General features: G+C 54.4%; 1 protein-coding gene across 2 annotated transcripts; it reads right to left on the minus strand.

Moving 5' to 3' along the window:
- Nucleotides 1-6,780: 6,780 nt before the first annotated feature.
- Nucleotides 6,781-11,143, minus strand: LOC115281922 (keratin, type I cytoskeletal 14-like). Of its 2 annotated transcripts, XM_029927638.1 has the most exons (8): nucleotides 10,604-11,143; nucleotides 9,304-9,386; nucleotides 8,588-8,744; nucleotides 8,264-8,425; nucleotides 8,050-8,175; nucleotides 7,738-7,958; nucleotides 7,598-7,644; nucleotides 6,781-7,025 (listed from the first exon to the last, which is right to left on the minus strand). In XM_029927638.1, exons 1-8 carry the CDS (start codon nucleotides 11,141-11,143, stop codon nucleotides 6,928-6,930), a joined length of 1,434 nt encoding a protein of 477 aa, XP_029783498.1. In that variant the 3' UTR covers nucleotides 6,781-6,927. The 2 variants fall into 2 exon arrangements, with proteins under 2 accessions (XP_029783498.1, XP_029783499.1); XM_029927639.1 differs by lacking the exon at nucleotides 7,598-7,644 and having other exon boundaries at nucleotides 6,781-7,052; nucleotides 7,736-7,958.
- Nucleotides 11,144-11,664: the final 521 nt, after the last annotated feature.

The raw sequence follows: 11,664 nt of genomic DNA on the forward strand, positions 1-11,664 counted from the left end.
ATGAATGCCTAACGCACAGGAAACTCTTAGACCGAAGTTGGTGGCAAGTGTGCTGCTTGGAAACTTTCCCAGGTCCCAGCCAAGCTCTGCTGGTGAGCCCAGCACTTGCCATGTGCTTGGACCTCTGGGAAGGCCTTTTCCCTTTTACCTCGTCCCCTGATCCCCATGTGATGCTGCCACTCTGGGATGCAGAGCCCAGGTTTCTGGGCCTGAGCTGGATGGAGGAGGGGTCGGCGCAGCCAGGGGGAGCAGGGGCGGGCAGGAGCCAGCAGACCCCTGGGGCCCTGCACATACGTCCTCTGCAAATGTGTTTATGCCGAGGCTCCTAAAAGTCCATGCCTGACTGTGTCAACGTAGGTGAGACCCAGCTGGGGCACCTCTGCCCAGCTAGCTCTTGTGCAACATCACTCACACCCAGCCCTGTTCCCGAACCCTCTGTCCCCTGCCCCCAGCCACTTCCTCCACTCCCCCTGCTCCAGGCTGGCCTTAACCCTCACTCAGCTCAGAGAAGCAGGCTGTAATCTTCAAATTTCCACTGCGACTACCCAGGAAGGCTGAGTCGCCTGTGGGGACACCCATCTCTTAGGTGAGGACTTAACAGTCCATGTGGTCCAGGTCGGCGGTCACCTCTGGCTGTCCCCTGAATTTTGGACATGTCTGGCCAATTTTCTCCCTGCACTGAGGGAGCCCTGGCCACTGCCATCTCCTCTCCCTTCCCTGAGTGCTAAGAGGTCCGGGTCTTTCTCCCCTCTCTGGGCCACCCCTGCACTTCTTCTCCAGTGCCTGCTACCTTCCCCTGAGCCCTTACTCTCTCTCTGCTCTCTCCATCTGGCACTCCTCACTGGGCCTCGGGGAAGCCGTGGTGTGGAGAGAGGAGGGGCTGCCTCCCAGCCCCACTCTCCCTACCCTGGGGCCTTGGCCTGTTTCTTCATGAGAAGCCCTTCCATACACAGGTGTCAAGTCAGGCCATCTGGAGGGGTCCCTGGATGAATGCCCAGCTACTCCTCATCTGTGGCCCTGCCCCCCATGCTTGCCAGTCCTCTCCACATTGGGCCTTACTTCCAATGCCAAGAGCAGCTTGCTATGCTGGCCAATCCCATGGCCCGGAAATGAGTCCCTCCTCCAGTGGCCCCTGGGCACCGTCCCTTCCCTCTGCCAAGTTCTCTGTCTGGCACAGGGACCCAGACTGGTCAAGATCAGTTCAGGAACTGGGCAGGCGTGAGTGAGCAATTTCTTTTGGGCCGTATGACCTGGCTCGCTCTCCTACCTTCTCAGGGCTCAAGGGCAGCCCTCTGACTCCCACCTCGACCACCTCCTGCAGGAAACCTCCAGAGCATGAGTGAGAAAGGGCGCACACGCAGCTCAGGGCACCTGGTGCCCTGGACCCAGGGAGGATGGGGGCTGCCTCTGCCGCCCCATGTGCAAGACTGCCACCTGCACCCACAACTCCAGCCCCCGCAGCGCAGGTCCTGCCTGCAGAGGGCGAGTGGGAGGGAAGGGGCTGCTCGGACTCAGACAGACAGACGAACAGACGGGGAACCAGATTCCACCTACGAGTTGTCCCCACAGGGCAAGTGTTAAAGGGACTGGGGTGAGGGGACAAGGACAGGCTTCCACTGGCCACTAGAGCCCTGCTGCTTGCCTGCCACCAGTCGCTCACACCCCCGACCTGCTGCGTCACTGGGCTTCAGGTGGGTCCCGGGGATGGCCCTGAGTCATCATGCGTGGCTACTCAGGAGGCAGGCGTGGCGCGTGGGCCAGCCCCTCATTACCTACCTAGGCAGGGACTGCCCACTGGCTTAGCGCCAGGCGCCTGCACCTGTTCTGTCTAATTCTTTCCTCACACATTAGGCGCCTGCCACCACCCCACTTAGCCAGACCCCATGACACCAGGGCTGATGGGTGAGGGTGCGAGGGTATACCTAGCAAAGAGGTTCAGGGCACTAGCTTTCAGAGCCAGACAGGTGTGAGTCTAAAGCCAAGTTCTCCCACTCATTTGGGGAAAGTTGCTTCCCCTCGCAGAGTCTCAATTTCCTCACTGTAAGTTTGTAAGTTCCTGACACCGTTTCTTGAGTACTTACTATGTTCCAGGCACATTGTCCTCGGTGAGCCCTACCTACCTTCCTGGACAGTTTTGGGATAAAACAGACCCTCAGAATAAAGGCATATAGGGGCACATGGTGGCTCAGTCAGTTAAGCACCTGACTTTGGCTCAGGTCATGATCTCATGGTTTGTGGGTTTGAGCCCCGTGCTGGGACTGGAACTTGTTTCTGATTCTGTGTCTCCCTCTTTCTTTGTCTTTCCCTCGCTCTCTCTCTCTCTCTCTCTCTCTCTCTCTCTTAAAAATAAATATTCAAAGAAAATTTTTTAAAAAGAGTAAAGGTATATAATTTGAAACTGGGGTGAGTGCTATTGGTAGGAAAATGGGGAGCACATAATGAAAGTGTGACTCCATCTGGGCGATTGGGGAGGATTGCTCTGAAAAAGAAACATTTCAGTGAAAGGTGAGTAGACGTGTCCTCAAGAAGGCATAGATAACAGGTGCAAATGGCCTGAGGTGGGAAGAAGCAACGTGACTGCGAAGGCAGAAGGCCAGCGTGGCCAAAGTGTTGTTTCAAGGCTTCAAAGAGTTAATATAAAGCTACTGGTATAGGACCAGCACCTAACAGGATATTTTCCTGTCAGTGGCGTTGTGCCTACCCCCTTCCTTCCCCCAGAACCTGGTGGACAGCTTGGGTTCTCAGTTCTCTCCTTTATTATCAGTCTACCCCTTTCCTTCTGGTCTGTTGAGCCCCTAGTAAGACCGAGGACATATGCTCATGGGAGCGTGGAGGAGGGGACGCAACGGTTGGAGGATCATGATTTCTTCCATCGGGAACCTCCAGGGCTCCAGGCAAGACCCCCAATGCTTTGCCCGCCCTGTGGTGATCCTCACAACTGTTGAATGAGGTAGATACTAACCTTTAAATCATTTTACAGGCATCTAAATTGAGGCTCAGAGAGGCTAAGTGTGTTGGCCACAGTCACAGAGCTAAACAGTCAGAAAGTGGAACAGGTTTTCCTGCAGTGAGTGGGAGCTAAGATGGACACAAGAGTCGGGCTCCCTCTCCCAGCCTCGCACACTCTGGTTGTCTCTCTGTTCCCCTCCACTTCGTCTCTCTCCTTGTGTCTGTCTGTCTCATTCTCCCCCGAGTTCCTCCACACGTGAAACAGTAAATTTCAATAAATATGTGTAAGGGAAGGGAGGGAGGGAGGGAGGGAGGGAGGGAGGGAAGGAGGAAGGAAGGAAGGAAGGAAGGAAGGAAGGAAGGAAGGAAGGAAGGAAGGAAGGAAGGAAGGAAGGAGCCTCCCTGCTTAACCCCAGCCCAAGGCCTTACTGTCTTGTCTTTCTGTCTCTCTGTTTCTGACTCTTTCTCTCTGTCTCTGACTCTGTCTGTCTATATTATGCATTTGTTTCTATCTCTCTGTATCTCTTTTTACCCTTTCTCCCATGCCAAGATGCCCCAAAGTTCATCAGAGCACCTCGAAGGCAAAGGTTTCCTTTCCCAGGCCTGGCCCTACCACTGACAGTGCCTCACAGGAAAGCCCCCGCAGGAAAATGCTGGTCCAGCAAAGGGCAAAGGAGGAGCTGCTGGTGCTTGTCCTGTCTGCCTGAGGCCAGGCCATTGCCCTGGAGTCCCTAGCATCCCCCTTGTCCCCTCTGCGGCAACAGCCAAGCTCAGTGAGGTGGGCCAGGCCAGGACATCAGGATGTCCAGCCTCCGGGGCCTCAGGCTTCCTTGGGGCTGCCCCTCTGACACTAGCCTATAGGACTAGTTGGTTACATTGCCCAAACCAGGTCATCTGTGGCCTTGGGGTAGAGCCTTTCAGCGGATCAGCTAACCAGAGGGAGAGGTGCCACTTGGGTCTGTAAAGTTCCCAGCACAGTTAAGTTCCTCTCATGATAAAAAGTTAAGTTTCTCCCCCAAACTAAAGAGGACCTAGAGTTTCAATGTGGGCCAATTCCATAAGACGAAAACCTCGGAGTGAGCTAGGAAAAAAAAAATTCATGCTGGTCCCATGGGGCTCTCAGCCTCATCCCATCCTGGGAGAGAACACAGCAGGACTGAAGCACAAGCCTGAGCACCTGGTCCACTCTCATCTGTATGACCTAGAGCAGGCCACTGTGGCCCTAAGTTGAGGAGGCAAGAAGAGCCATCTCTCTGACTCTCCCAGGACTGCCACTCAGCACAGTGTGAGGACAGGGAGAGAGGATGACTCTTCCCAAATTGGATCGGTGGAGGTAGAGCCAAGAGAGGTGACCGGACCTGGGGCCTCTAAGAGGCAGTTCCTCCTGCTTCCACTAGACTGTGCTGTGGAGTCACTTTCCCGGTTTCCTATCATTAAGATCTGGGGTGGTGGGGAGGGGAGGCAGTCTTGCCATTGTCAGAGTGGCTGACCCAGGTCTTGTGGTGTCAGGCCTTGCGGGCAAGAGCACTGGTCAGCAGCAGGGCCCAAAGTATTGACTCTGCTCTTCCCAGTGGGGTGTGCTGGCCGGGGACCTCAGGGAGGGGTGGACTCCGTGTGGGACTCTATCTGAGTTCCTCCCCTCCCACTTCTGAACCTGCTGTCAGCCAGGTGGCCTCCAGCCACCATCTTTACCATCAAACAAGCCCCCACCCCCTATACTCCCTCCAAACGGTAATGGCAACCAGTCAAGACAGGGGGAAGCTCACCCCACCACATTCAAGTCTAAGATCTCACATTCTATATTCCTCTAAGCCAAATCTTTTTTGTGGGTGGAAACTTTAATTTGCCACCATCTCTTAGGCAGAGTGATGTCTGGGGATTCTTACCCAATCTGGAACATTCTAGACTTTGGTCCTTTTTGGCAACTGCTGATAGGTTTTGCTCTTCGTCCAGGTCCATATGGCCTCCCATATATGGACTACTCCCCCAATTTCTGCCACATATGAGCTCAGCACCTAGCAGGATCACTAGTCCCTGGAGTCCCTGGGGGTATCATGTGGCCCTCTGCATCAGGGTCCTATCATTCTTAAGGTCACCAAACTACCCCTTCCCAATATCCAAGGAAACTCCTCCAAATGCCCTCCTCCCTGAGTTGTCCCCACATACCTCCAAACCTAAGCATTCATCTCCAGAATGGCACACCCTCCCCCAGAGATCACCCCAGATAAATTCTTCCTAATGACAAACCTCAGGTAAAGAGACATCCCAGAGTTTCAGGAGCACAAAGCAGGCCTCTCTTCTCTGGGGCGAAGATGAGGTGAAGAGACACCAACATCACTTCATTCCCATTCCTAATAACTCACCCTCCTACTCTACCATTTATAGAGCACTGACTATGTGCCAACCACAATGCTAAACTCATTGCCTGCATGAGATCATTCTGTCTACCATTGGCCTTATGTGGTAAATGTTTTCATTCCCCATTTTGCAAGAGGATCTTGCCCAAACTCTTTCATGCTAGTCAGTGTTGGATCCAGGACTCCAACTCAGGGTGTCTAATTCCAAAACCTAGGCTTTTAGATCCCTTGCTTTCAAACACTAAGTCTTTTTTTAACCTAAGGCCCATCCTTGGCTCCTCCGAGAAGTTTCATTCAAGCCGCCAAATGAATGAGCTTTTGAAACTGACACAGTGACTAGTCAACTCTTTCCTAGCTCCCGGCGATGAGCCCTACCCGCCTCTGGAATTCTCACTAGCACTCAGGTGGGATCCTACCCTTCCTCCTCCTTTTCCAGCTCCTTTCAGAAAGAAAAAAGACACTTCCCACCAGACAAGTCTCCTACAACCTACAACCCTGGTTCTTACTGTGCATTTACTTGCTGGATTCCCATATTAACTCCAAGAAGCAGAGTTCACCATGCTTACTAGGTAAGGGAGGAAACAGACTCTCCAAGATCACATAGCTAATACGGAACAGAGCCAGGGTTAGAATCTAGTCCATCTGTTCCCAAAACCTCTAATAATGCCCTCATCATGGATGGTGGATCATCACACATGAGAGGTTAGCTCGCCCAGTATTGCTCACAGCCGTGCCCTGAGCCTGCACTCTGCCAGGCACTGCTAGTGGCCTTACATGCATTCTTCCAAAAATCTGCACAAAAACCCCTTGAGGTAGGTACTGTCATTGTGCCCACTTTATGGATGTGAAAACTGAGGCTTGGAGATAAAAACCAACCTGCTCTATGTCAACTGAGAGCAGGCAGGTTTCACCCCAGTCTAGAGACAAGAACAGGCAGATGTTTTCAGTAAACCATGAGTTCTTACCTCCACTGATGAGCCTTAGGGGACCCAGGAACCTCATAAATTATGTGCAAATGTGTGTGTGCTTATTGGGCTGGGGGAGAAAAGAAGATCTGTAGCTTTCAGTGTATTTTCAAAGAGATCCCTGATGACAAAAGTGTTAAAAAAAATCTTTAATCTCCCACAGTGCCTGGTACACAAAAGGCACTCAAAGATATTGGTGACTAAATAAATAATCTGATAAATACATGAATAAACAAATTAGCGAGTGAATGAATGAATGCTCCTCCATGATTTTGGAGACACCACAAATGACCTAGTACACACATCCATCTGTATCTTTTGAGGTGGTGAAAGTCATTCCAGGACCTGAGCCCAGTCCGCCCCCAAGCCCTTTTGCCCAGTCCCAGAGGCCACAGCCAGGTGCTACCAACAGAATCCAAAGAGAGTCTTCCCCCGCTTTCTTCCCACATCTGCTCTTGACAATGACCAGGTAGAGGCGGGAGCTGTGCAACTCAGATAATGAAGCTTTATTGAATGCCAGGAAAGGGCAAGGGTGAGGCAGGACTCAAGTGTGAAATTCTTGGGGGGCAAGAGAGGGAATTCCCCAGTGAGGTCTTGTATCCACACAGTTTGGGTGGGGGGGAGCTCCTAGGCCTGAGCAATGCTGAGAAGAAGTCTTAGTTCTTGGTGCGAAGGACCTGCTCGTGGGTGGACACCACCTTGCCATCGTGCACATCCATGACCTTGGTGCGGATCTGGCGACTGGAGGAGGTCACTGAGGAAGAGGGGAGAGAAGGTGTTATCAGCAGAGGGTGGACGATAGAAAAATCTGGAGTGTGGAGACCAAGGAGTTGAGAAGACTTAAACAGACTATCTCCCTGTTGCCCTCCATCCTGATTATCTCTTCACTCACTGCTCTTATCCAGCACTGATCCCATCTGCACAGTTTTTTCCAGATCAGAGCTTCCTAAGGTCAGATAGAATCTGTGTCCTCACACTGGAGGCTCCTAAGAACTCAGATCAGACTAGTTCAGTCCAGATCAACCCAAGTGGACCGGTCTTGAAGGGAAGAGCCATGTGGAGTCCTGTCCGTGGTGGTGACTACCAGAGCCATGGGGTCTGCCACAGACACCAGGTGACAGAAGTAAAAAAAGTGGAGGCCACTAGCTCATAGCCCTAAGGATGGTTTCTAAAATGGCTTCTTCTACCCAAGTAGGCTTATAAGGGATCTTGGGTGAGAAAACCGTAGCTCAACCCCCTTTAATAGCCAATTCCCTAGACCTGCTGGGGAAGGGAATTGGAAGGAAATGGTCATGAGTCCAGGCTTGAGGAGGAGAAAATTCTTACCATCTCTGGACGACTGAGAGCCAGAGGAGAACTGGGAAGAGGAGAGGCTATGAAGACAGAAAAGGGCAAGATCATTAGATACATGGGCTACAGTAGGTGAATAGTGGGGGATGGACTGGGAAGGAGGGCAGCGCACTCACTGGGCATCCTCGCCCTCCAGCAGGCGGCGGTAGGTGGCGATCTCCTGCTCCAGCCTTGTCTTCACATCCAGCAGGATCTTGTATTCCTGGTTCTGCTGCTCCATCTCGCAGCGCAGCTGGGCCAGCTGCTCCTCCACGTTGCCGATCAGGTCTTGGATCTGGGCCAGCTGCATGCAGTAACGGCCTTTGGTCTCCTCCAGGCTGTTCTCCAGGGATGCTTTCTGTGAGGGAGGGAAAGATCAAGGATCAGTGAGGGTAGTCACTCCCCTGCTCCCAGTCCTAGATCAGATTCAAGCCCGGCAGCTCCCCTACCATGCTGAGCTGGGACTGCAGCTCGATCTCCAGGTTCTGCACGGTGCGCCGGAGCTCCGAGATCTCGCTCTTGCCGCTCTGCACCAGCTCGCTGTTGGTGGCCACCTCGCGGTTCAGCTCCTCTGTCTGCAGAAAAGAAAAAAAAAAATCATTCACACTAGAAGTTCCTGGAAGGCAGGTCTCCTGGGTCCCTTCCACCAGGGATGACATGCACCTTGCTGAAGAACCAGTCCTCCGCGTCCTTGCGGTTCTTCTCCGCCATCTTCTCGTACTGGTCGCGCATCTCGTTCAGGATGCGGCTCAGGTCTATGCCGGGGGCGGCGTCCATCTCCACGTTGACGTCTCCGCCCACCTGGCCTCTCAGGGCATTCATTTCCTGCACAACCAAAGAACAGTACACAGTCAGGAGCCTCCCCATGGCAACCAGTTGGGGTTCCCTAGTCACAGGTGTTCCTGGCCTGAGCCTTGCCTGCACCACCCCCACCCCATCTCAATCTCATCCTTTCCCTCCCAGCTCATCTCCTAAGCTGGCTCTCACCTCCTCGTGGTTCTTCCGCAGGTAGGCCAGCTCCTCCTTGAGGCTCTCGATCTGCATCTCCAGGTCGGCTCTGGCCAGGGTCAGCTCGTCCAGCACCCTGCGCAGGCCGTTGATGTCGGCCTCCACGCTCATGCGCAGGTTCAGCTCAGTCTCGTACCTGGAATGACCAGAGACAAGAGGAATGGAACATTGTGCCTGGCCACACTGAAGGCTTTGTTCTCTGCCCCCTGCAGCTTCTTCCCATAGCTGGCACCCCTCGGGTGGTTTGGGGAGTCAATTTTGAAAATGACGTGGTTGGACACAGCACCCATTGAGGACTCAGATCTGAACATTCCTGGGAGCCGGGAATAAGGCAGGTCATTAGGCTGCAGAATTCAGGGAAGGGAGATGTTTCTGACCTCACAGCCAATAGCACACAGGCCTCCAAAAGTGACTGCCTCCTGCACTTGAGGGGCAGGTGGGGGAGTGGGGAACCCCTCTCCCTTAGAGCAATGGCACCCAAGCCTGGCTGTGAGTCAGAATCACTCAGGTAGCCTGTTAAGAATAACTGAATCAGAACTCCAGGGTGGGGCCCAGGAATCTTGTATTTTTACAAGCACCCCAAGGAGTTTTCACATGGCCATCCTGGCACTGGTCAGCCCTGTTGAGAGAACACTGCTCCAAAAATGTCCCACCCCGGGGAGACTAGACATCCTGAGCCACCACTGCAAACTCACTTGGTGCGGAAGTCATCAGCAGCCAGACGGGCATTGTCGATCTGCAGGACAACATTGGCATTGTCCACGGTGGCCGTGAGGATCTGCAGGTGGAGAGGGGACAGGTCTTCAGTCACGTGGACGTCACTAGCCAGGTCTCACTGCAGCCTGCCTACATCAGGCCTCTCACCTGAGTCTCCCCTCCTACCAAAAGCCTTTGCCACAGCCACCTAAAGGGTAACCCCTGGTGGCCCAGCCTTGACCCAAGACTGTGCTGACTCCTGGTCAAAAAAAAGAAAAAAAAAATGGATAGAAAGAGCCCTGGCTTGGAACAAAAAGCCCTTGAGTTATGGTCCTGGTTCTACCACTGAGGGGTCTCAGGGTCTCAGTTTCCCTGCCCACAGAGCGAAGGAGTGATGTTAGGCCCCCAAAACTCCTTCCTGATCTGAATTCTCCTCTTTCTGTACAAGCCAGCCTGTCAGTCTTCACGCATTCCTTTTCAAGCCCCGCAGATCATGGAACCTCAAGCGTGGCTTTCCCAAAAGAGAGACCCACCTAGCACAGAGGATGAGAAAAGAAGACGCAGAAGCAGAAGAAGAAAGACTGAACCCTGGATTGGCTGCAATTCTCTGCCTCATCGTCTCATTACCTAATCTGTGAGGTATCAGAGCCAGACCCGAAAGGAAGCAGGAGCCAGGAGCCGCGGGTGGGCTCCCAGGGTGAGGTTGGAGCAGGGGGTTGAGATTGGGCTGGAGTCAGGTGATACAAGTCCCCCCAGGCTCCCCCCTGTGCAGGACATGTAAGGCGAGTGGCTGCTGATTGCCTCTGTGGGTTTTTGTGCCCGCCTGCCCATGGGGAGGGGCACCCGTGCCAGAGCTCATGGGCGGCATCCGCCACAGCCCAGACTAATGCGCTAATGAGCGGTTTGGGTGTCTAGCCTGGTCCCGTTACAGCCTCGCTCCTCCCCTGTGCTGGGGAACAGGTAACTGCCGCCTGTACTAGCAGGTGGGTGCAAGGGCTCTGGCCTCAGCCCTGCCATTGATTTGCAGGCCACAGCACCTCTCAGAGCTTTGACTCCTTCCCCTGTAAAATGTAAGGGCAGGGATCCCCAGGCTCACACAGTCTTCAGTCTGGAGCCCTGAAAGGCATGAGCAAAGCAGAGGACACTGACCAGCTCGGCAGGGGACATCCAGAGTCAGAAGAGGGGACATGGGGTTGGAGTCTGCCCAGTCTAGTAATCTAAAGAGCCCAGTGGCCTGGGGCACCTATTGCTTCAGAGTGAGGGAGCTAGAATGGCAGGTCCTGCGCCTGGCCTGCACACCTTGTTCCTCAGGTCCTCGATGGTCTTGAAGTAGGGGGTGTAGTCCTTGGTCTCGGCAGGCCGCTGCCTCTGGTACCAGTCCCGGATCTTCACCTCCAGGTCAGTGTTGGCCTCCTCCAGGGCGCGCACCTTGTCCAGGTAGGAGGCCAGCCGGTCGTTGAGGTTCTGCATGGTCACCTTCTCACTGCCCACCAGGAGCCCATCACCACCGCCCAAGCCACCACCGAAGCCACCACCGAAGCCTCCACCAAAGCCACCTCCAAAGCCAGCACCAAGGCCACCACCGTAGCCTCCCCCGAAGCCGCTACCCAGGGCCCCACCAAAGCTGCTACTGCTGCTGAAGCCACCATAGCCGCCCCCCAGGCCGCAGGCGCCCCCGGAGGAGTAGCGGGAGGAGGAGACCGACAGGCCCCCGTAGGCACTGGGGGCCCGGCAGGACCCTCCAGCCAGGACGGAGGACATGCGGCTGGAGCCGCCCCCGATACCGCAGGCGCCCTTCATGGAGCTGGAGGAGGTGAACTGGCGGCTGCAGGTGGTCATGGTGAAGGAGGGAGGTGAGTGAGCGAGCAAGTCGGCAGAGAGGAGAGAAAGGTGCTCAGGTAAGTTGGAATGGGAAGTGGGTGCTTTATACTCCTGAGTAGGGGGCGGGCCTGGCATTTTCCATTCCCCTTGGCTTTCACCACCCACAGGCCAGTGCCAACTCCCAGTCAGATCCCTCCTCTCCCCTGCTTCATCATGTCTGTCATATTTTACTGGAAACTCATTGTTTGGGGTGTTTTTGGTTTCTTGTCCCGCCAGGTGTGATTCACATAAGGAGGTGTGGGCCTGCGGGCTATACTTTCCCATCTGGCCCTGGGAGCCGCGGCCCTCCAGAGCCCATGTGCTGGGCTCCACCAGGCGGCAGGGAGCAGGGCGCCTGCACCAGAAACCTGGTGACCTGCTCTCCCATTAATGAGGTGGGCCTTTGACATCTACCCAGACATCACTCCAGGTGGCTCCTGGCAGGAGAAATGCCAGCGTGGCAAGGCTACGTTGGGCACAGAGATGCCCCTTCCATAAAA

Source organism: Suricata suricatta, chromosome 17, assembly GCF_006229205.1.
Source record: "Suricata suricatta isolate VVHF042 chromosome 17, meerkat_22Aug2017_6uvM2_HiC, whole genome shotgun sequence".
NCBI lineage: Eukaryota > Metazoa > Chordata > Mammalia > Carnivora > Herpestidae > Suricata > Suricata suricatta.